This window comes from Carettochelys insculpta, chromosome 13 (genome assembly GCF_033958435.1).
Source record: "Carettochelys insculpta isolate YL-2023 chromosome 13, ASM3395843v1, whole genome shotgun sequence".
Taxonomy (NCBI): Eukaryota; Metazoa; Chordata; order Testudines; family Carettochelyidae; genus Carettochelys; species Carettochelys insculpta.
The window spans coordinates 3,075,856-3,097,569 of NC_134149.1; the positions used below are offsets into that span (position 1 = coordinate 3,075,856).

Sequence of the window (21,714 nt, forward strand, 5' to 3'; positions counted from 1 at the left end):
TGGTGAGAAGGAAGGTTGTGTTCAGGGTAAATAGCCGGAGGCGTACCGTGGCCAATGGTTCAAAGGGTGGTCCCGACAGCGTGTGGAGGACCAAGTCCAAATTCCATGACAGCGATAGTGGTTTCCAAGGAGGATACAGGTTTACCAGCCCCTTTAAGAACCATGTGACCATAGGATGGGCGAATATAGTTGGTCCTTCCTCTTTATGTTGAAACGCTGATATAGCTGCAAGATGGACTTTTAGAGAAGATAGGGAGAGTCCGTCTTGTTTTAGCTCCAGCAGGTAGTCTAGAATTGCAGTTACAGGGACGCCCTGAGGGGCCAACTGCTTGGAAGAGCACCAGGAGATGAATCATTTCCACTTTTGCGCGTAAGTCCTTCTGGTGGAAGTCCTTCGACTGGACTCCAAGACGTGTTTCACTCCCTCCAAACATGTGCTCTCTAAGGCGCTGAGCCATGGATTAGCCACGCCTGTAGGTGGAGTCTTTGAGGGCGTGGGTGCACTATGGACCCCTGAGCCTGCGTGAGAAGGTCCAGCACTACTGGTAGGGGGAGTGGCGGGTGGCATGACAAGCGCAGAAGTAGAGGAAACCACTGCTGTCGTTCCCAGGTTGGGACTATCAATATTATGCGTGCTCTCTCTTTTGGCTCTCTCTAGAACCTTGGGAATGAGTGACATGGGAGGGAATGCATAAAGTAGAGGGCCCTTCCATGGCACCGTGAAGGCGTCCCCCAAGGATCCCTGTCCTATGCCCGCTCTGGAGCAGTACTGAGGGCATTGTTTGTTGTTGTAAGTGGCAAACAGATCAATTTGGGGAACCCCCCATTTGTGAAAAACTTGTTGGAGCAGATCGGCACGGACCTGCCACTCGTGCGTAAGTGCAAATCACCTGCTTAGCTGGTCCGCCTTCACTTTGTGGACACTGGGTAGGTATGAGGCTTTCAGCGTTATATTGTTGGCAATGCACCAGTTCCACAACCAGACTGCCTCCACGCATAGCGCACGGGATCTGGCCCCTCCTTGCTGGTTGATATAAAACATGGTGCTGGTGTTGTCGGTATCTATCCCAACTACTTTGCCGTGCAGGTATTTCCGAAAACGTCTGCACATGTCGAACACTGCTCTGAGTTCTAATATGTGTATGTGCAATGTCTTTTCCATGGGGGACCATAGCCCCTGAGTTACTTCGTTGCCGATGTGTGCTCCCCATCCCATGTGGGATGCGTCCGTCATAAGAAAAAATTGCGATTTGTGGCTTGTGGAAGGGCATCCCTACTAGTAAGTTCTTGGGATCTGCCCACCATGCCAGAGACCTGCGCACTTCCGCTGTGGGCAATACTGCCCTGTGGATGGTATGGACTATTGGTTTGTAAATGCTCGCCAGCCAATGCTGCAGGCCCTACATGTGCAGCCTGGCATTCTGTACCACGAATGTGGTGGTTGCCATGTGCCCCAACAGTTGTAGACATGTTAAGATTGGCACTGTGGGGCTGTACGTCATCTCTTGTACCAGGGATTTGATGGCGCGGAAACAGGCCTCGGGCACGTACACTCGATGTAGTAGAGTCTATGCGTGCCTCTATGAACTCTATGTTCTGCGTAGGCTCGGTCTTTGATTTCGAGAGGTTGATAACTAGGCCCAACGAGGCGAATGTGTTTGTAGTGACGTGTATCATGCATAGGACCTCTGCCTTTGAGGCCCCTTTCAGTAGGCAGTCATCCAGGTATGGAAAAATGAACACACCCTGTCTGTGTAGGTAAGCTGATACTACCGCCAGTGTTTTGGTAAACACTCTGGGTGCTGACGAGAGACCGAATGGAAGAACTCTGTATTGAAGTGCTCCCTGCCTACTGTGAAGTGGAGGAAACGTCTGTGTGCTGGGTGAATAGTTATATGAAAATACGCGTCCTGCACGTCGAGGGCTGCAAACCAGTCTCCATCATCCAATGCCGTAAGTATGGAGGCAATTGTAATCATCCTGAAATGCTGTTTGCGCAGATGCTGGTTGAGGGCCCATAGGTCCAGGATTGGTCTCCACCCCCACCCTCTTCTTCTCTGTTAGGAACTACCGGGAGTAGAACCCTTTCCCTCGGAATTGTTTCAGAACTCTCCCCACTGCCCCTATGAACATGAGATGGTCCACCTCCTGTTTTAAATCTTGTCTCGTGGGAGGGCGTAGCCAGACAAAGTCTCCCCCTTACAAGCCAGCTTGCTCGCTGCCCCCCCCGCCGCCACTGAGGTGCCTCACAAGCACACAGGGCACGGAAACAGCTGCTGACAGCACAGTCTTTGATGTCTCTCATTGAGGCCCAGATGTGCTAGCTCATCGTGACCCTGAGAAACAGAAAGTACAGATAAAAGGCTAACAGGCCAAACTGTCAACAAGGGGGGGGACCTCAGGAAATCACTCCAGCTGGCATTGATGAATTTGATGCACACACACATACCATCCCAGAAGAGGAAATCTCTGCCCCTGCAAAAGAATGCCCTGCACTCCCAAATTGCTTATATCCTGTCTTACATGTGCAAATTAAGTAAGAATTGCCCTTGTAAAAACTGGCGTCACAAGAGACAGACCAGCACGATCTGGCACCATAGATAAGAGAGAGAATACGTAACCTAAGGGGGTATAAAGGTGGGCCCAGCAGAACTCTAACTCTGAGTGCATCTCCACCAACTACCTGCTGGTCGGGTCAGGTGATTGCCTCCTGAGGTCCGCAACTGGGGATGCCCAACCTCGCATTCGTCTTTCCGCGGAATTGAGTGACCGATCCAGCTTGGCTACGCTGGTATCGAGAGATGCAAGGAGGGTAAGATATACCCATGCTAAGGTCTCCTTTTTTTGGTGCACACAGTTAAAGAATTAGAGCTCTGTAACTAGATGTCGTATCAAGATATCATTGTGTTAGATGGTAACAGATATCTTTGTATTGGATTGTAACGTAACTTGTTAACACCTGTACTTTGTTAGCATATAAGAAGTAGACAATAGCCTTTTGTAACCGCACGCTTATAACTGTACCTTAAATAAACTTGTAACTAGTTAAGATCTAAGCCTGACTGCTGTTACTCTTTGTCACTGCAACACAGCCGGCACAATAAAAAGAACTTTAACCATTTGGTTACCACAGCCTGGCCATAGGTGAGTGCTAGGAGCTCCCTGCTCTAACAGTAAAAAACTAGGTTGTTTAGGACCCAGGGGAATCCGTCAGCGTGGCCTGGCTGCCCACAGCAACGAGCTCCGTGCTCTCGCAGTTTAAGACTCGTATGGTAACAAGGGCATAGTTGGTACCTCACCGCACATTACCCGGCCACCAGCTAACAGAGGGGTCCTTGAAGAAGGACTGGGCGGGCGGTTTTGGTGGAGGTAGTGATTGGAAGGGAATCGTGTATCCCATGGCTATAATCTCCAGTACCCATTTGTCTGTGACGATGTTTTGCCATTGAGAGTAGAACGGTTTGAGCCGATGGTGGAACATGTGTTGGGATTGGCATTGAGGGATGGTGTTGATATTGCAGTCCTTGACATACCCGTCAAACTTGCTTTCTCAAGGCTTGCCCTGAGGGTGCGTGACCCTGTTGGGGGCGTTGTCTGGGGGCCCTATCCTGTAGCTGCTGGTGGTGGCGCCCTTGGTCATAACTCCGTTGGTATTGTGTGCGCTGAGGTTGATAAGCGTAGAGCCTTTGATGGGGGGTAAAACTTCTTCCTCCTGTACAGAGGGGTATATATACCCAGGGTCCTAAGCATGGTTCTCGAGTCCTTGCTGGAGTCAGAGTCAGTCGAATCTGCGAATAACTTCTGTTTATCAAATGGAAGGTCTACAATTTTTGTTTGCAGATCTCTGGGAATGCCGGACGTCTGGAGCCACGATTCCCCACACATTACCACTGCTGTGTCTGTGGAGCGTGCTGCCGTGTCCGCCACGTCCAGGGCAATCTGGACGCCTGTTCGTGAGGCCTCGTAGCCCTCTTGGACGATCGCTTTTAGCACTGGTTTCTTATCCTCTGGAAGGAAATCCATGAGGGAAGTAAGTCTGGAATAATTGTCGAAGTTGTGGTTTGACAGGAGTGCTGCATAGTTTGCCATTCTGAGTAGTAAGGTAGAGGAGGAATAGACTTTCCTACCGAACGTGTCTAATTTCCTCGCATCTTTTTCTGATCCTCCTGATTTATATTGGGGTGTCTTGGATCTCTGCTGTGATGATTCGACTACCAGGGAATTTGGTTGGGGGTGGCTAAACAGGAATTCCATGCCCTTGGCTAGAACAAAGTATTTCTTATCCGCCCTCTTATCTGTGGGAGGGGTAGTGGCTGGAGTCTGCCATATGTTGGTGGCTGATTCCATAATCACTTCGTCTAGTGGGATAGCGATCTTAGATGAAGCCGGGGGTCTTAAATTTTTCAGGAGTTTATGATGTTTCTCCTGCACCTCCGCTATGTGAATGTCCTGTGTTTGTGATACCCTCTTGAATAGTTCTTGGAATTGCCTAAAGTCGGCCGGGGGGGGGGGGGGGGTGAAGAATATCCCCGGGGACAGTCCCCTCATCTGGGGAGGATGAAGAGGCGTCGCTATGATATACCTCCCCTAATTCCTCTGATTCCTGGATTTGTTCATATACTTGCCCTTCTGAGGATTCAGAGGGGAGGTCCAGGGCCTGAGGACTAACGTCCGCCTGGGGAGGCTGTGTCCTTCTCACGGGGTGAGACTGTGTGAAGGAGGGTTGGCGAGGTATGGGTGGGGATCTGGACCCCCTGTGCCGGTGTTCAGTATGGTAGGGACAGCCATAACAGCAGGAGCAAGGGCCTGGTGATGGGGATCTAGACCATGATCGGAAAACGTACGCATGGGGTCTAGATGAGCGTGACCTCCGTGATGACGCTGATAGTGGTGGGGATGCTCTCTGATAGTATTCATAGGGGTCCCTACTGGAGATTGGCGAAGGTTGTCTGAGCCAGGGGGGTGGTGGTTGAAGGAACGGGAATGGAGGTGTGAAGTAGGCCATTGGCGTTGCTGTCCGGTGTATTGCTGGGTGTGGGGGGAGCTAGGCCATAACGGCAACGCAGTAGCCTCCAGGGATGGGCTACGGTGCCGTGTTTTAGACTTTGCTTTTCCCCATCCCTGCGAAGCAGGTGCCGCCCCCTCCCGTGCCAGGGACCTCAGCGCCATTGTGGGTGCCGCGCTCGGTGCCCCTGTGCACGGCGCTGCATGGATAGCTTCCTCCAGCACTGCTGGGTCCCATGCCGGGCACCCCTGCTCCGGCGCAGTCAGTGCCCCAGGGCTTGGTGCCGTGGGAGTTAGTGCCACCGATGCTGGCGCCTGCGGTGCCCCCGGTGCCGACTGCTTAATGGTTGGAAGCTCCAGCGCAGCCGCATGCGGTACGGTCATCCTGCTTTGAGCAGCCCGCGGGTCAGAGGCCTGGGCTCCGCTCGTCCTGCTCGCAGGTGTTACCGGCGTGGATCAAGCCAGAGAAAACCTCCTTTTCTTTTGTATAGAGGAGGTTAGAGAAGCCACCTTCCTCTTGTGCGACCCTGAGGGCCCCTCCTTATGGGGCTTCTCCGATGGTTCAAGTTGGAGGGCCTTATCAAATAAAATCACTTTCAGCCTCATCTCCCTGTCTTTTCTGGCTCTGGCCGTGAGCTTGGAGCAGTGAGGACACTTTTGTGGAACGTGGGTCTCCCCAAGGCAACGAATGCACTCGCTATGCCCATCTGAGGCAGGCATGGCCTCGCAGCATGACACACATTTCTTAAACCCCAGCAAGGACATCTCAGCCTGGGCATTTAGTCTTTGAACGTTAATGGGACACTTAACAGCTAATCAGTCCTGGAATAAAACAACGTTTGCTGCTTTTAGAATAGCAGACCGCTTAAGGCAGCTGCCTCCGTTCTTCTTTCTCCCTTTTTTTTTTTTTTTTTAAACTATATCTACATTTAACGAAAACAACTTTAACAATGCTAACTAAAACTATCAGAATAATAACTATTAACAAGATAAACAAAATTAAGAGATAGTTTTATCTTTCTCAGGCGTTGGCTCCGGAGTGGAATCCGTCTGCAGCCGTTGGCAACTGAGAAGGAACTGGCGGGGACCAGATCGCACATGGCGGGGAAGGCGTGCGAAGGGCCGGCGCGCATCAGCGCATGCACGACCCAACAGAGACCACTAAAGATTTCCGATCTGCGGCGCCGGGGTGAGCCCGACACCTACTGTGGAGCACCCACGGGGACCACACGAAGAACCACCAATGTTTTGTTCAGGGAACAATTTTAACTGCCACACAGTGAAGGCAGAAAAGTTTTCACAACGTCAAGGGATATGGAAAAGAAGATCAAGTTGCAATTACAAAACACCTAATTTTCTATCGTTCTTAGATATAAACTACAGCTAAGTACTCAAATGACAACCAGTATCATAATCCACAGCATGTAATGTTGTTAACCCATTAACCAATTAAAGGAGGGACAGGTAGGGAGGCTACTCCAGCCCAGCCAGGCCGGAGTGACCTTCCCAGCCACCCACCTCTGCCCACAGCATGCTGCGGTCCAGGGGTGTTCCAGCCATGCTGGAGCACCCTCCCCATGGCATTCCCAGCACAGTCACAGTCCCAGTCCAAGGATGCGCTGCAGGATGGGGCACTCCACCCCATCTGGAGCAGCCCCTGTTCATGGGGGGGGCGGTGCTCCAGCATGGCTGGGTGGGGCCAACCTCCCCAGCACCCCCACAGGTATATGTGTATTCCAATTCCTGATGTCTGATTTATGTCCTTTCTTCCTCCAGCACAGGGACTGACCAGACTGTCCAATGTACAAGGCAGAGGGGTACTGCTGGCAATTAGAATCATAGAAGAGTAGGACTGGAAGGGACCTCGAGAAGCCATCGAGTCCAGCCCCCTGCCCTCACAGCAGGACCAAGCACTTTCTAGACCATCCCTGAAAGCCATCTAACCAACCTCTTCTTAAATATCTCCAGTGATGGAGATTCTACCACCTCTCTTGGCAATTCGTTCCAGTGTTTGATCACCCTGACAGTTAGGAACTTTTTCCTAATGTCCAACCTGAACCTCCCCTGCTGCAGTTTAAGTCCATTGCCTCTTGTTCTATCCTCAGAGGCAAGGAAGAACAAGTTCCCTCCCTCTGCCTTATGACACCCTTTTAGATACCTGAAAACTGCTATCATGTCCCCCCCCCCCGCAGTCTTCTCTTTTCCAAACTAAACAAGCCCAATTCTTTCAGCCTTTCTTCATAGGTCATGTTCTCTAGACCTTTGACCATTCTCGTTGCTCTCCTGTGGACCCTCTCCAATTTCTCCACATCCTTCCTGAACTGCAGTGCCCAAAACTGGACACAATACTCCAGCTGAGGCCTAACCAACGCAGAGTAGAGCAGGAGAATGACTTCTCCTGTCTTGTTCACAACACACCTGTTAATGCATCCTAGAATCACGTTTGCTTTTTTTGCAACAGCATCACACTGTTGACTCATATTTAGCTTGTGGTCCACTATAACCCCTAGATTCCCTTTTGCTGTACTCATTCCTAGGCAGTCCTTTCCCATTCTGTATGTGTGACACTGATTGTTCCTTCCTAAGTAGAGCACTTTGCATTTGTCCTTATTAAACTTCATCTTGTTTACCTCAGCCCATTTCTCCAGTTTATCCAGATCCTTTTGAATTATGACCCTATCCTCCAAAGCAGTTGCAACCCCTCCCAGCTTGGTATCATCTGCAAACTTAATAAGTGTACTTTCTATGTCAATATCTAAATCATTAATGAAGATATTGAACAGAACTGGTCCTAAAACAGACCCCTGCGGAACTCCGCTAGTTACACTTTTCCAGCAGGATTGAAAACCATTAATAACTACTCTCTGGGTACGGTTATCCAGCCAGTTGTTCACCCACCTTATAGTAGCCCCATCTAAGTTGTATTTGCGTAGTTTATTGATAAGTATATTATGTGAGACCGTGTCAAACGCTTTACTGAAGTCTAGGTATATCACATCCACTGCTTCTCCCTTATCCACAAGACTCGTTATTCTATCAAAGAAAGCTATTAGATTGGTTTGACATGATCTGTTTTTAACAAAACCATGCTGGCTGTTCCTTATCACCTTACCACCGTCCAAATGCTTGCAGATGATTTCTTTAATGACCTGCTCCATTATCTTTCCTGGCACAGAAGTTAAGCTGACTGGCCTGTGATTTCCCAGGTTATTCTTGTTCCCCTTTTTATAAATAGGTACTATATTTGCCCTTTTCCAGTCTTCTGGAATCTCTCCCATCTCCCACGATTTTCCAAAAATGATTGCTAAAGGCTCAGATACCTCTTCTATCAGCTCCTTCAGGATTCTAGGATGCATTTCATCAGGCCTTGGTGATTTGCAGACATCTAATTTTTCTAAGTAAATTTTAAATTTGTTCTTTTCTTATTTCAACTTCTAAACCTACCCCTTTTTCACTAGCATTCTCTCTGTCAGGCATTCCTTCAGATTTCTCAGTGAAGACCGAAACAAAGGATGGCGCACATCACATTAGTGGATATGCAGGTTTATGAGCCCGTGATGCTGCAGCAGATGTGGTTAGGTCCTGTCCCGGGGTGTCTAGTGTGGATTTGTGGACAGAGTTGGCAACAGAGTTTGTTGTAGGGATAGGTTCCTGGGTTAGTGTTTCTGTAGTACTGTGCGTGGCTGTTTGTGAGTATTTTCTTGAGGGGGGGGGGGGGTAGCTGCCTGTAGAAAGAACAGACCTAACACCCCTTGCCTAGGTCAGTGAAGGATCATGTTCCACTTGACAACACACGGTCAATAATGTGCTGGAGGGGTTTATGTCGAGGGCTATAGGTGATGACAAGTGGAGTTCTGTTGTCTACCTTCTTGGGCCTATTGTGAAGTATCTCGCCCCTGGATATTCATCTGGCCCTGTCACTGTTTCTTTATATCTCCTGATGGGTAGTTAAGTTTTACAAATGCTTGGTAAAGATCTTGAAGTTTTTTGTCTCTGTTGGTGGGACTGGAGTAGATATGGTTGTATCTTAGGGTTTGGCTGTGCAAACAACAGGACCGTGTGTTGTATCCTGGATGGAAGGAGGACCCATATAGGTAAGAGTAGCGGTCAGTGGATTTCTGGTATAAAGTGATATTAAATTTGACCATCATTGATTTCCACTTTGTAACCTTTCCCAGACATGAAAAATTCTGAGCAAGCTGGAAAGCTTGTTTCTCCCACCAACAGAAGTTGGTTCTAGAGAAGATATTAGCTCACCCAACTTGTATTTGTAATTCTGAGTAGGCATCATCTGACCATTGTAACTCAAAAAAATCACCAAAGCAGCATTGCCACATACAGAACAAGCTATAGTCAGCAGAAATGCTCTGCTATAAACCCTGTTTAGAGAAAGAGTTACAATAATCAAAGCCTTGTGACACGACTCATCTATTACCATTGTAAAAATCACTGCATTGTGCATGTACAGCTGTGTGTTTTCAGACATTCATAATGATCTGATAATTGCTTTTTTGCAGTTTAGCAAAGTGTCTACTATTCATTAGGGATTGCCATGCTAAATTCCAGGTTTCAAACCATAGGCAATAAATGACTCAGAGACAAGCTTGAATTGAGATATATATTCAGCATTTCCATGAGTCCAGATTCCCGAACTGCCTTCCAATACACCTTCAGAGGACATTCACAGGGACTACAGAAGGATGGCAGACATGCTAGTCAGTGCTCTGCCCAAGATCTGAATGCTCACGAAGATATCATGAAATTGCACAGCTGATAAACATACCCCTTAGTGACACAGAATAAAAGACTATTTGCCTAAGGGCTCATCTACACTACCACAGACGATCAGCCAGATCAGAGCCGATCTTCTGGGGTTCGATTTCATGCATCTAGTCTGGACATGCAAAGAATGGAGCTCTCAGAGGTTGCAGCTGACCCCTGTACTCCTCACAGGACGCAAGGAGCAAAGGAGGTTGATGGGAGAAACTCTCCCATCGACCTTCCCCTCTATGGGCAGAGCATAGATACGTCTATTTTAGCTGCACAATCTGGGGTCTTCGTCCTGTACCCATGTAGCCTCAGAAAGTGAGAGGAGATGGTCCTGCCCTCGAAGGAAGGAGGGCAGCTGAAGGAGGTGGGGGGAGTAGAGGCCCAGTTCAGGGACAGAGGCATGGCAAGGGTGACAGAAACAGTCTGAGTGAACTAAAAAAAAGGGAGAGAGCAAACAAAGACTGAGAGAAACTAAGAATACGTGGAGAGACTGGGGTTGAGGAGGACAGACGGATGTGCAGAGGAGGGTCTCTTCAGCCTACAGCTGGCTGGTTTGTCACTCCATGTTAGCTGGCATGCTCCTTAGCATATTTTGTTGTTCATTCCTGATCACATGTTCCAGTAGTCTCCTGTCATTGATTAATGCAGTCCCAGAGATCTGGAACGGGAGTACCCACAGTTCTTCCCATCCCAAGCTTGTGGGCTGGGCCAGATGCATCACTGGAGTCAAGTCCATCTTTTCAAGAAGTCACAAAAGGTGCACAGGTTTCAAAGTCTGGCTTAAGCCATGAGATAGCATCCAGGCCATGGCTACACTAGCCCTCTCTTTCAGAAGGGGCATGTAAATTACGGCCTTTCAAAAATGCAAATGAGGTGTTGATATGAATTCAGCACCTCATTTGCATAATGACAGCCACCTGGTCCATTGAAAGTGCTCATTTCAAAATAAAAATAACTGTGTAGCCTTCCAAAAGGTGCCCCAATTTCGAAAGCATCTTTCTTCCCAAAAAGTTTTCAAAAGACATTTGTAATTTTAAAAACTGAATTTGTCTCTCAAGGTTCTTGGGGAACCCGTTCTGGCAGTTTTGTTAATTGTCTGTGCATATTCTATTCTTTTAATGGCACGAATTCATAAAGGGGCTCAATGAACTCCACCCTCCATTCCATCATTCTTCTAGACCTACACACAGAAGGGTGAGTCTTGCATTTTCCACCCAGCATTAATATCATTTCTCCTAAATCATGCACAGCTGATGCATGTCTAGTCTAGCTTCAGATTAAAGCAAATGTAGGTGATGGCCTGTTCACATAACCCCACAGGAGAACCTTGCCAATCCACACTGGGCAGCTCACCCCTAATACATCTGCACCAACGAGAATTTTCAGTGTGCTGTAACACAGGCCAGCAAGGCTATGCTACTGTACCTAAAGCCAAGCCAGCAATTGAAGTCAGAGCAAGCTGTCCCAGCCCTACTAGCCAGCCCAGCTCTAAATAAAACAGGACTGGGGCTTTATTCCTAGCCAACCATGCCGGCCCTGTCAGATGAGGAAAACCAAGGCATGTATGTAGTGAAGTTGTGAGGGTGAATAGAAACCCAGCCAGCAGCCACAAAAAACAGGACAGACAGAAAAGTGGAGCTTTAAAAAGACACCCAGCAATTCTCCACCTCACTTCCCATGTTGTGTGCCTCACTGCATTCACATTCCTTACAGGCAAGCTTCAGAAAATAAGGGATAAACTTTAACAGTTCTGCTATTCTTTGTGCAGAAGAGGTATTGAGGGACCTGTCAGCCTTTTTCTGTATAGTCTCAAAGGCCGGCCTTTGAGACAACATAATCCAGAAGACTCAGAGGGCAGATAAGATTTAATTCACTCATCTCCTATGCATTTCCTCCTGCCAGCTCTTCTGCTATGTACACCTCAGGGTGCAAAAGGAACCCTGAAGTAAGGCAATGAAACAGTGGTACAAAGTGATGGCAATGGAAGTTAAAATTTTTCTTTTACAATAAGATATGATGAAGGAGATTAACAGCATATCCATGGAGGAGTCTGAGGAGTGGCCTTGGCCAGGCTCACATAACAATGCATCTAAGACTGAAACTAAAATAATCAGAGTAGCGTAAACAACACCTGCAGACAAACTTTGGTAGCAACATCATGTCCAAGAAGAAATTAGGTTCCTAAATGCAGAGCATTGTTCCTTGTACCAAACCAGTACATACTGCAGTTAAAATCATATATACGATCACCAAAGCAGTAAGACTTTGCTGTAGTTTATATTCAAGGAATTGACAGGATTGGTTTCTCTAGGGCCAGGATGAGCAAACTTTCTTTACAATCAGCCCTCCCACCTACCCCACCAAAATCCAAACCAACAGAAATTTTGGTTATGTTTATTTAAAAAAAAACCCTTTGGCATGTGCCAGTCTATGTGAAGCAGCAATATAAAACTGCAATGGTACAAGGACAATGCACATACTGGAAGAGATTTTAAAGACTAACAAAATAATTTATTAAGTGATGAGCTTTCATGGGACAGACCCACTTCTTCAGACCACAGCCATACCAGAACAGACTCAATATTTAAGGCACAGAATGGTTCTCTGTGCCTTAAATATTGAGTCTGTTCTGGTATGGCTGTGGTCTGAAGAAGTGGGTCTGTCCCATGAAAGCTCATCACCTAGCAAATTGTTTTGTCAGTCTTTAAAGTGCTACTGGACTGCTTTTTTTTTTTTTGATTGTATATAGACTAGCACAGCTTTCTCTCTGTTAGTGGGAAAGAGGATACTCACTATACAGATGGAGGCAAAGCAGGTCTGAAGAGCTCACCCTACTGTCTTCCCCAGCCCATCCAGGCAGCTATTAAAACAAAAAGTTCACTCTGAAGAGCCCTCCCAACTCAAACAGTACTAGGTCAGTCACCTTGCAGTTTTAAGAGATTAGGAGGAGCGCGCGCACGCGCACACACACACACACGCCCCCCCTCCCACCAACAGCTCCCTGTTTGAAGAGCCTTCTCCACCCCCACCCCGCTTAATCAGCCCTCCAGGGAAACCTTGTAAAAAGTAAAGTGAAAGAACTAAACAAAACATCAACATAATTGGACTTAAAAAAAAAAAACCTGGACTCTCTCAGGAAGCTGAAACAAGGGACCCTGGGGGTAAAAGCGGACATATTTTAGCTCCATTTAGATGCCTCTGCCAAATGGCAGTTGGAGGTGGGGGGCAGAAATTATGCTGGCCCTCTGCTGACAGCAGAGCGAGCGGAAGAAGGGAGGCAAGCAGTGCTGCACAGGGAAGATGAGCCAAGAGAGGCTGCAGGGAGGCAATAGAGGGCCTCCATGTGGGTGGGGGTACTGGAAATGAAGCTGGCTCTCTACTGATGGCAGAGACCAAGGGGGCAGGGTAGCATGCAGCACAACACATGACCACAGCACAGCTGTGCACAGAAGCTACAGGGAGGCAGTGAAGGGCACCCACAGGGGCAGGTGGGGTGGCCAATTGCACTGGGCCCCTCTCTTGAAATTTCACACCCCACCCCCCCAAAGTGGCATGCCCCCCAGTTGTTTGAATTTCTTCTCTTCAGAGTAAGATATTCCTGCAAAATGTTCAGATACCTAGACTAAACAATAAATAAGTAAACCCTTTCATCTAAAGTTTGCATTTCAGTTCACACAGAAAGTCACCGTTAATCTGATAGACCCCGTATGGCAAAACCTAATAGCCCATTTGTACAACAAAGGAACTTTTTTACTCAAGAAACACTATTGTATATTTCCAGCACAGACTCATATGTTTTATAGTCTACAACCTCTGCTACTCTGAACACTTGTCTTCTAATCATGAAGTGTGCCTTACTATGCATTCAGGTGAACTGCACACTAAATCTTAGACGACATCTCTTAAGTGTCTAAAAGCAATGGAGTCAACAGAAAGCTACTCTTAAAATAATACAGGCATACAGGGAGAAAAATATTCCTCAATGTTTCCCATAAGGTACAAGATTTTTAAGATTTCAGAGAAAATCTGTAGTTTAAACACTACCACACAGACAGTTATCTTGCTTTTGAAAAAGTTAGTCCACTATATTCTACCCTGGAATGGGGAATGTGATGCATCCCCTTGCAAAAGAGTATTCCCAGTGGATCAACATTAATCTAACTGTTCCATTTTCACCTTTATGGAAAACTAAGTCATGGTTAAAAGCTAGCTCCAAAAGACTATGTTCTGGGCATGATAAACAGGGACTTGTTCTGAGGTTTATCAACAGATGGTATTCTTAAACAGAGTACAGGAACATTTAAAGCTAGCATGTTCATTTTCACATTGTATCAAAGAGCATGTATTTTAGAAGAGCTCATTTAGATAATCAACAACTGCTGGCTAAAAACGTTTTAACTTCAGCTCATAAAATGTAGATAACTCCTAAATACACTGCAGCCTAAGCTCCACAGTAGAGCTATTCCTTTTTGGCCTAAAAATATGCATCTTAAACAGGCACAAAGACAGTAACAGTGCTGTATTTTTTTTTTTTGAGTTTACATTCTGTACAAACTAATCCAGCCTATATTCAAAAATAAGGTTTAAGAAAAACTGGTTATTGCATAAATTAAGTGTGTGAAGATAAGGTTTGAGTGATTTATGTGGACAAATTTTAAAAAGAATGTTTTTTGTTCCCTCTGTGAATAAAGTTCAACTGAAAATTTCAGATCCCAAAAGTTCCCCCCCGCCCCATCACAAAGCGTTTAAATATTTTGAGCAAAGGTAACTGCCATGATAAGCAAAAATAAAAAGAAAGATGATCACAACTACATTGACTACACTGAATTACAGAATACTTAAAGCCACAGTGTGTTCACTAGATACAAAAACAAGTACTGCCTACATAGCTCATACGTATACTTATCTGCAATATTATGAAACTTTAGTTATTAGGTATCTAGATACAAATTCATGCATGTTCAACAAAATGGATGGAATAGGAGAACAATAGGAAAAGAGAGTAGCTGGAGGGAGGCAGAGGCCAGTGCCTCCCCATAAGAAAGTTCAGCTCCTCCCACTGACCCCCCTCAGTGCCAGCTCCCCCAACTGTTTTCCCATTTACATTTTGTTGGGGACAGAGGGAGCCACGGGACAGGGCATGTGCCTCGCCACATGGTGCAGAGAGCTGCGAGGCAGGGTGAGCACCTGCCCACACAGCACGGAGAGAGCTGCATGTTGGGGCACGTGGCCCAGAGAACCCGACTGCCATCCTGCAGCCAACCCCCTGCATGTATGCTAGGGACCTGTGAGCACCCAAACTGGCACTGCTCTGCTTGGGGAAGGCTCAAACAACACCCCAGGACTGTCTGCGGGGTGGGGCTGGTCATGGCACAGGGTTTACTGGCGTTATGCTGGTTATCTGAGAGTTTCATTTGATCAAATACCAGAGAAACAAGAGTTTACTATATGTAACTTCAGTTTATTCAATGCTGCAGCTGACGTCCATTGCTTCTTGTCCTATCATCTGAGGCTAAGGAGACCTTGAGCTCATGGCCTCACAGAGGTTCTTGATGTACCAAGGACAATGGAGAAGCCCATGCCTCCAAGACCACTAACAATCTGGACCCCATCCCATGGGCTTGGTGGTATGCCACTCAGTGGCCAAGGCATCACAGGCAATGGTTGCCCTTACTCTTGTCATGCTGTGCCAGCTTCGCTTACGAGTCAAATGAAGACTCGGACTTTGGTGACTAAGCTGTTAGAGCATGATAGCACTGAGGTGATGGCAAATGGTGCTGCATTATAGCCAGCTTGCCCTTTGATAATAGTGCTTCTTTGTGGTGCTGGAGCCATTGCAAGGGACTGTATCATCACTATACTGTGCCTGGCTGCCTCACTGGTGTCAAACAGAGGAAAAGTGCAACTCCTGCACCTGACACTGGATTTTGCAAGAGCCAGACTCAATGGATCTTCCAGTGAGGCTGGAGTTGATGGTGCAGGTTAAGTTGGAGTCAGAGCAGGATGTTCCCAAGTAGCATCTCTTTGTTCCACTGCTTTTGTGGAGCGCGACATCTAGCAGTTGTCGTCGTCTTATATAGCAACAGCAAGAGAGAGCTGCACCAGGCAATCACACTGGAGAAGGTCTGGTGGTGCCAAGAGTCTCTGGAACCCAAATCCTCTCTCAGTGCCACAGTCTCTCTTACCTAGACCAGAGCACTCTACATCAAGGTGCTAGGCACGGGTCAGATGCCACCAGGGAACAGAAGGCTGACTCCCGGAGGAGCCATTTCAGTCTAAAGTCTCTCTTCTGATTCTTCGGCCAATTTACATTTAATCAGTCTGATGGACTTCCCCTAACGTGTAAAACAGGAGTTGTATGGGTCTTCTTTTGACATAGGCTTCAAACAGGATCCACCAATGTTTGAAACCTTAAGACTGATGTATACTAATACATGAAGATGACTGGAACATTTAAAAACCTCCTCATGGGTGGCTCTGTAGGAAATTTAGAAACATAGCAAACTGAACTACAAGTATTCCAAGTAAATGAAGCATTATATTATGAAGGATACGGCAATTGTAAATATAGTCCAGTCCATGGCTTTAAACAAAACAAAACAAAAAAAAAAACCATAAGGAGTTTTGTTTTTAGAAAAAAAAAAATGGTTATGAGACGAAAAAAGAGTCAAAAATTGTAGCTGTATGATTGGTATGTCCACTCATCAGTTAAATATCCCTCTAGAGCACAGAACTGTGTTTCCTGACTTAGTCTATGATTTCTCCAGAGGATTAAGTGATGGAAAAAAGGGCAAGACAAAGTGTCACTTACCACCATCTGATTATTTCCAAGTAAACTGAAATGGGATGAAGCTACTATTACAATCTGCTTCTATTCATGGCCTTTCCTACACGTTTCATACCCTGTTAATTGAACACTGATGTACAAGTATTTGGCACCTTATACATAAAATGAGCACATGAAATTTCAAACTGAAATTTCTCCTTTAGCTACCAGGAGTCTCATGGTAAAATAAAATGTACACCACATCCTTACTTCTTAAAGACACTCAATGGAAAAAGTTCTCTCTACACTGTGCCCAACTGTAACACGTTTGTTATTTGTAATCAATGTGGAGGACTGATCAAAACACAGCTTACATTTTAAAAAACTAGCTGAAGCAACATCAATACCCTTAGCAATTATCTTCACGAACTCACAACAATTGGGTTAGGTTTCAGAGGACTGGAGAAGGGCAAACATTGCATCCGTCTTCAAAACAGGAGAACAAAGAGAACTTGGAGAAGTAGAGGTCAGCCAAAAGTGGACAGATACATGGAAGGATACAGGAGCAAGTTATAAACTGATTATTTAGTAAGCACAGGGAGGATAATAGGATTCCAAGGACAAGACAAAAAACAAATCATGCCTAACTAAACTACCATCCTTTTCACACAGTGCCCAGTCAACCTGTGGAATGCCTTGCCAGAGGAGGCTGTGAAAGCTAGAACTATTAGGCTGTGTCTACACTGCAAAAATAACTTTAAAGTTGCTTATTTCTGCACACACCCTACTTTGAAGTAGGTCACCACTCCATTTCCAGGAATGGAATAAGGACTTTAAAGCGGGCTCCCTACTTCGAAAGTTAACTTTGAAATAAGGGAAAATGTGTGTAGACTCTCCGCTGGCTACTTCAATGTAGCACCTCACTTCGAAGTTAACTTCAAAGTTAGTTCCTAGTGTAGATGCATCTTAAGAGTTCAAAGAAGAGCTACATATATTCATGGAGGTTAGGTCCATAAAAGGCTATTAGCCAGGGGTAGGAATGGTGTCCCTGGTCTCTGTCTGTCAGAGGCTGGAGATGGACAGCAGGAGACAAGTCCTTTGATCATTGTCTTCGGACCACCCCCTCTGGAGCACCTGGCACTGGCCACTGTTGGCAGACCGACGGCTAGGCTAGAAGGACCTTTGCTCTGACCCAGTAATGGCCATTCTTGTGTTCTTATCCTTCTTTGTCAAGGTTACTGGCTTAGTGGATGGGTCGGGGCGGGGGGGAGGGGAAAAAAAATCAGTAAATATGACATACCTTGGTTTTAATAAAACTTTTGACACGATCTCACAACTTAGGAAAACGTGGCATAGTTGAAATTTAATTGCTGTGCACAATGGATTCAAAGCCCATACTCAACAACTAGTTATCAATTGTTCTCTGTCAAACTCAGACTGTGTCTAGTATAACCTGCAAGTGTCTGTCGTTGGTTCATTAGTAGTCAATATTTTCACTAATGACTTGGATGATGGAAGGGAGAGCATGCTTAAAAAATTGTGAATGACACCAAGTTGGAAAGCGTTGCAAGTGTTCTGGAGGATAGGATTAGTACTCAAAATGATACTAGCAAATTGAAGAATTAGTCTAAAATTAATGAGATGAGATTCTATAAAAGTGCTAAATATTTCACTTAGGAAGGAAATTCAAATTCCCAACTACAAAAAGGGGAACAAACAAGGTAGGCAACAGTACTGCTGAAAAGAATCTGTGGGTGGGAGTAGATCATATGACTCAACAATTAGATGCAACTGTGAAAAGGCTAATATTATGTAATATATTAACAGGTGTGTCAAATACAAGACATAGGAGGTAGCTGTCCTGCTGTAGTAGGCACTTCTGAGGCCTCAAGCTGGAGTGTGGTGTCCAATTCCAGATGTCACAATTTAGCAAAGATATGGACCAATTGAAGAAAGTCCAGAAAAGAGCAACACACAATTTAGAAAACCTGATTTATAAAGAAAGTTTTAAAAAAAAAAAAAAAAAAACAAACACACCACACCTAGTATATTTAGTCTTGAGAAAAGACTGCAACACCATCTGGCAAGTCCATAACAGCTCTTAATATATTCCCAAAAAGATGATAAAACAGTTCTGTGTCTACCAAAAGTAGAACAAGGACTAATGGGCTTAAATCAGCAGCAAGAGAGATTTAGGTCAAACATTAGGGAAAGCTATTTTATCACAAGAACACTTGTTCTGGAACAGGTTTCCAAAGGAGTATGTAGAATCCCCATCACTGAAGGTATCAAAATAGACTGCACAAACACCTTTCTTGAATGTTCAAAGTTTACATGGTTATTCCTCAGGGCTGGGGAGAGATGGTCTTGATGACCTCTCCAAGTGCCTTCCATTCCCACATTTCTAGGATTTTAACATAAGAGACTCTAGAATCATCCCAATTATATAAATCATGACTGAACCCAAAAATCGAGTCATAATCAAGTTCAAATCAGAAAGAAAACACTGAAATGCAGCTACTACAAGAGTCTGGAGTTTCTTCTCTTCTAGGATATATAGAAGAGTATCTAGATTTCTGACCTGAAACTTGTTTCTCCAGTAAGACTAGGTAAGAGTTAACTGCATCAATAATAGGAAGTTTAAAAAAAAAAAAAAAAAAAAGCAGGGTAGAATTTCTCCTCAGCCAACCCAGCAAACAAGCATCTTCAGCATATTCTAATTGTGCTCGTGATGAAGAGCAAGAGCAGATCCAAAAGACCAGTAGACTTAAATTGAATTATCTGCCCAGTATGTCTAACTGATTCCTTGCATTTAACTTACAGAAATGTAAGCTCTTCATTTTAGAAAATCGTGGGCTCATTGCCCAAGAAACAAAAACTAAATGCACTAAGAAGTATATTTCACATCGTTTTATTTCTCAAAAACTGTTTGTTGTGGGGCGGGAGCTTTTATCTTCTGTTTTGTTTGATAGGCAGATTTCTTTAAAGTTTTCCAGGAAAAAAAAAAAAAAAAAAGGGAATGTGTTTAAGGAAAGTGGCAGCCACCCGAATAATAAGCACTGAAGGCACCACCTGATTTTAGCTACTTATATAAAACATACCTGTCGAGAAGCACTGCTGACATCTCCCCTCTGAGCACAGAATGATCCATGCCGCCAAAGTTAGTAACTCCCCTGTTGACCAAATGAGATAAAATACAAGATGTCATTTAAAAAAGAGCAGCTACTCTAAACCATATTTAGCACGAGGGAATTAAAAATGCAGGTCACTGTGTTGGATTCATGGAGCCTGCCTATTGTTGGGTTCTAAAAAGTTGACTTTTGTTTTAAATATAAAGAAAAAGCACAACAGAAGACCACTGAATGAACAATAAGTTCATTATATAATTGATGTATTGCAGCACAGTGAAGTGAACCATTGCTTATTGCCATCAGACTGCCCCTATTTTAAAAACATATTTTTGAAACTGTTTAAGACTTAGAAATTATTTTCAGTATGTTGAAGGAAAAAAAGCCATTTTTCTATACCTCAAAACAGCTATTGCTACTTACTATTCATGAACTAAAATGTCTCAAGTGAACAAAAAGAAATATCCAAATAAGACTACAGAAATAAATCACCAATCTTGAACAGAAATTGCTATCCCCTTAATTAAATGCATTTTTTGGAATCATGCTCTCCTCATCTCATTCACGACAATATTTGAATGTACAGAAGAGACATTTAACCCGATTAGCACATTTTATTTTCGTAACACATTGTGCCCGAGTGTCACTGTGGCAAACATGAAATCAAAACAACTTTTTCCAAGTTATTGCATTTAGATCCTGTCTGTACAGCAGGAAAGGACTACTAAAAAACCAATTAACATGTTTGGTCACAATGAAGTAAAAATATTTTGGGGTCAATAATATATTGCCTCTTCTTAATATTAAAACAAAAAACACACCCCACACACACCAAGGATTAAAATCTACAAGTTGCAAATGGGGCATAATGTGGAAGTCATGTTATATGAACCTGTTTTAGAATATCCAATTATGAATTCTCTCCTAACCTTCTTGAGATACAGAAAGTTGTGAAAAAACAGGAAAGAGAGCCTATATTACTGCTACTGAACTTCAAAAGTTATTTCAGTTTAAACAGGGACTACAACTTTCAAGAACTGTAACTTTGATATCAGGACTGATAATCTAAACCACAATTATTTTTGTACCATTAAAACATTTACCTCTCTCAATTTTTACAGTGCCATTGAGGTGCTGGGGCACAAAAAGTATAGAATTTTATGTATAAACAAAAATTTTAGAAGGGGCCTCCGGAAGAAGGACTTCCTTCTGGAAGACCCCCCGGGGGCCACGCTTCTACACAGCATTTTGGAGTCCGGAAAAACAGTCTGTCGGACTCCAAATCACATGACATTATGCTAATGTGGCATGGAGAATTTGCATCCACGCCTCTTTAGCATATTTTAGGCCACATATTACCAGGCCACTTTCAAAGAAAGTGGCCTGCATAGAAACGGCCTATGTGTTTTGAAAAAAGTTGTTGGAAAGTAGATCAAATCATCAAATGCTAACTTTATTTTTATTTGGAATATAATTCCTTTCTTGTCCATATTCTGTACAAAGTGAATATGTGGGATACAACTCTAAGCATCAAGTTTCAATGCAAGAATACAAATGAAGACCCAATCGCTTGTAGAATATAAACTGGTAAACTATCAATGAAGGACAAACATTTTTACCCAAACCAAGGGATATCACTTTTTATCTAATGCCTTACACTGCACATTTAAAAATAATGTAACTAAACTTTGCAAATGCAAGTTTATAATGGAACAGCTAAATTTAATTTTAGCCATGACCTTATAGATTCTGATGCATGTAACTGGGACAGGAGTACCACTGAAATCACCAAGACTACTCACCTAGGTGTCTGTAGAACCAATCAGTACCATGACTAATTAACAAATGAGACAATGGAGTGACTATTTGCTTTTTGCAAGATAAGCAAATACACTGTAGAAGACTGAAAACTTCAAGGTTTGGGTAATTTTTAAAAGATTTAACATTAAAAGGAATACTCATTTCTAAATTTGGTTGCTAGCATAAGTCTATTTCAAAAACAAAACATACTATTAGGATATGTCTACACTATGCAACTTTTAGCGA

General features: G+C 44.6%; 1 protein-coding gene across 6 annotated transcripts in view; it reads right to left on the reverse strand.

Moving 5' to 3' along the window:
* The window catches only part of KLHL13 (kelch like family member 13), a 155,201-nt gene that overhangs the window by 85,910 nt on the left and 47,577 nt on the right, over positions 1–21,714 (reverse strand). For 2 of the 6 annotated variants that reach the window (XM_075007529.1, XM_075007527.1), the window contains one exon: positions 19,642–19,713. The exons of 3 other annotated variants lie outside the window; for them this stretch is intronic. In XM_075007529.1, the coding sequence (XP_074863630.1) occupies positions 19,642–19,691 (50 nt within the window). In that variant the 5' untranslated portion in view covers positions 19,692–19,713. Of the gene's footprint in view, positions 1–19,641; positions 19,714–21,714 lie in introns of those variants that run through there. One more of the 6 variants, XM_075007525.1, reaches the window with a different exon arrangement.